At 39.5% G+C, this 3,094-nt stretch overlaps 1 protein-coding gene across 2 annotated transcripts in view; it reads left to right on the forward strand.

Moving 5' to 3' along the window:
- gdap1 (ganglioside induced differentiation associated protein 1) overlaps positions 1-1,415 on the forward strand; it is a 4,438-nt gene extending 3,023 nt beyond the window's left edge. For both annotated transcript variants that reach the window (XM_014002346.1, XM_014002347.1), the window contains exons 5-6: positions 287-401; positions 483-1,415. In XM_014002346.1, the coding sequence (XP_013857800.1) occupies positions 287-401; positions 483-835 (468 nt within the window). In that variant the 3' untranslated portion in view covers positions 836-1,415. The remainder of the gene's footprint in view (positions 1-286; positions 402-482) is intronic.
- The last annotated feature ends 1,679 nt before the right edge of the window (positions 1,416-3,094 follow it).

Here is a 3,094-nt window from a genome sequence, read left to right on the forward strand (position 1 = left end):
GGGGCTTGTTGATGGGCCCAATGGATAGCTCTTCATCAGAGCTAAAAATAAATAAATGAAAAATGTGAAGCTCCTATGTTGAATAGGTTTTGAGTTATAAGGATTCTTTTATGTCCAGACACCCCCTTTTTTTAGAGAGAGCCCCCTCCTCTAATATGGGGTCTATCATAAAAAAATGGTAAAACCATTTGAAGTCTGTTTAAGACAGCAGTGTATTGTACAAGAAAAATGATGAGGACTAGGAGTAAATGTGTGCCATAAATGTTGTGTGTTCATGTGTTTGCAGTCAAAGCTGTTTGACCACGACAACATGAAGTACCTGAAGAAGCTTCTGGATGAACTGGAAGGTGTCATGGACCAGGTGGAGACAGAGTTACAGAGGAGGGTGGAGGAAACACCAGGTATCCTGAGGCAGCTTGGCCAAACAGCCACCATTTAACCCAACAATTACGACAAAAAAAAAAAAAAATTTCTTTTTGCAGATGAAGGCAGTCCGTCCTGGCTTTGCGGCGACTTCTTCAGCATGGCCGACGTCTCCCTGGCCGTCACGTTGCACCGCCTGGAGTTCCTCGGCCTCTCCCGGCGCTACTGGGGCAACGGCCTCCGAGCCAACGTGGAGACGTACTACGGGCGGGCGGTGGAGCGGCCCGCCTTCCGGAGAGTCCTGGGCCACGTCAACAACATCCTGATCTCCGCCGTCCTGCCCGTGGCCTTCCGGGTGGCCAGGAAGAACGCGCCGGCTCTGGTCGGCACGACTCTGCTGGTCGGGTTTCTGGGAGGAGCTGCGTACCTCGCCTTCCTCTTCGTGAAGAAGAGGCTGGCTTCTCTCAGCTGAGAGGGATGAAGGTGATCTGGGACCACGTTAAGGACAGCTTTAATTTAAAACAATTGCACACAGCAAAAGAACGACTTAAAGTGATGAGTTTGGGATGTTTTCCCTTTTTTCAGTCATATTTACAAGAACCTGTCTGATAGCGACATAAATTATATCCACATGCGCTTCTTTTTGGGAGGTTTCAATAATATCTTACACTGTATACACAGACATGTGACCTGAACTAGATAATACAGACATGATTGCTTAAAAATGCCATAAAAAGTTCTTTCAGTTCAGGTTGTTTTTGCCGTTATTATGGCTGCACCTGAATGCACCATTCCTGTCATTCTGTACATGCATTGATAACAAAATAAGTCAAAATTCTAAATGTACTGACAGTTATAAAAAACAGTGTTTAACAATATGTAACTCCAGCAAAGGGATCAGGTAGAACTTCAAAGATGAGGTCAGACATCTTGGTTTGTGCTTCTTTAAGAGTCTAATAGGTTTTGCATATTGTGTGCTTGTCTCTTGTTATAATTGCAGTGTTGTTATTTGCAGCGTAAGAAATTAAAGTGAAATAAACTCAAAGCCTTTAGTTTGGTTTCTGCAACCAAGTTTGCCAAATTAAACAAGGTTCCCTTGTTTCTCTAAATGTTTAAGTCCCAAAATAAATAACTTGTAAACAACCTCTTTTGGCTGTAGATTAGACTGGAGTTAAAAATGCTAAATCATATCGCACACATTTCCCAGACTCTGAGTTTAGGTCAACGTCTGCAGTAACAGTAAAGTTTACCACACGCTGAGCTTGGATTTATATTCCTCTTAACATAAAATAAACACAAAGTCTGACCTTTAATTTTAATTTCTAACAAAACAGATTATTTAATTTAATTTAATTTGCTCAAGTTCTGCATTTCAGGAAAATATAACTGCATGTTTTGTGCAACACTGAAATTAAAGATAACCACACAAAATATCTAATCGTTTGTTAATAAGTAGGTATTCAACAAGARGAGGAAGTCTTTAGGAAGATTGAGAGTTATCAGTTAATCTAGCATGCATGTTTTTTGGTATGTGGGAGGAAACTGGAGTGTTCAGAGAAAACCCACATGTGCACGAAAGAACATGGAAACTCCATCCTAAATGAGAGCCAGCAACTTTCTCACTGTTGACTGAGAATCTACAGCAGCAAATAAAAAAGTGGCATTTAAAGAAATACTCAATATCTGTAAAGTTTTAAACAAACATTAACTTATTTTAGTTGTTTCTGAAAATGTGGGTTTACTAAAAAATAAAACATGAAAGTTTGACCTGGTTTCTGTGAAACCTCTTCTGAAGGAAATGCGTTCTCCTGCCACTAGAGGGCAGTGTTTCCTCAAAGAAAACTCCAGTGGGAATTAAAGGCGAATAACGTTTAATCCAGACTGTACAGGGAGGTGGATCACAGTAAATTTCTGAGAGCCAGGTACTTTCAGGAAGCAGTTTGCAATGCAGAGTATTAGTAATAACATGCACACAAAATACAGTTTTTAAATTTATGCAGTTTGTTCTGACACTTTGCTGTTCATTCTTTTAATTCATTTAAGTTTTTTTTCACCCACAAACAAAAATAGTCTACTCCTCACTTCATTGCAGTAATTATATTAATGAAAAAAAAAAAAGGAAATGTGTATCTATTTGATTGACTTTATCTATTTTACAGCTTCATGTGAAAGGTCTGAAAATTTATTTTCACTTTACAGTTCTGTCCAGAAGGTTTATTTTTAGATTTTCTCAGTGCCCACACTGGGAGGTGGGGTAAATCACAGCAAAGAGTGAAAATCTCATGCGGTATAGATGCATATTGGTAAACTGTTGCGATTTGAAGGCTCCTTTATACTGAGTTCAAGCCAAAAATCATACAGTTTGTGTTGTAAACCCTAAAAAAGAAGAAAAGAAGAGAACCTTTAGTGCGAGCTCAGATCCAGAATATTTTCCCACCTTTTTACACCTGAGCAGCCAAAGGCCACCTAAGTGAGACAGTCGTTTCATTTCAGACCCATCACTTTGGTTTGGAGATGAAGGATTACCTTTTCATGGCTTCAGTTAAAACAGTGTCAGAGGTTCTGTGATGAGCTAAAACACATCTGGACCAAAACAATTATTGTTCTACAACCTGTAGACCAGCTGAAAGATTACTGTCTGAATGCTGAGTCTGCAGTAACACGCTTATCCGGCTTTTTTAAAGTTTATGAATACTTTATTGCTTCTACATCTGTGTAACTTGTACAATTG

The sequence above is a fragment of the Austrofundulus limnaeus genome, unplaced genomic scaffold (genome assembly GCF_001266775.1).
Source record: "Austrofundulus limnaeus strain Quisiro unplaced genomic scaffold, Austrofundulus_limnaeus-1.0 Scaffold12, whole genome shotgun sequence".
Taxonomy (NCBI): domain Eukaryota; kingdom Metazoa; phylum Chordata; class Actinopteri; order Cyprinodontiformes; family Rivulidae; genus Austrofundulus; species Austrofundulus limnaeus.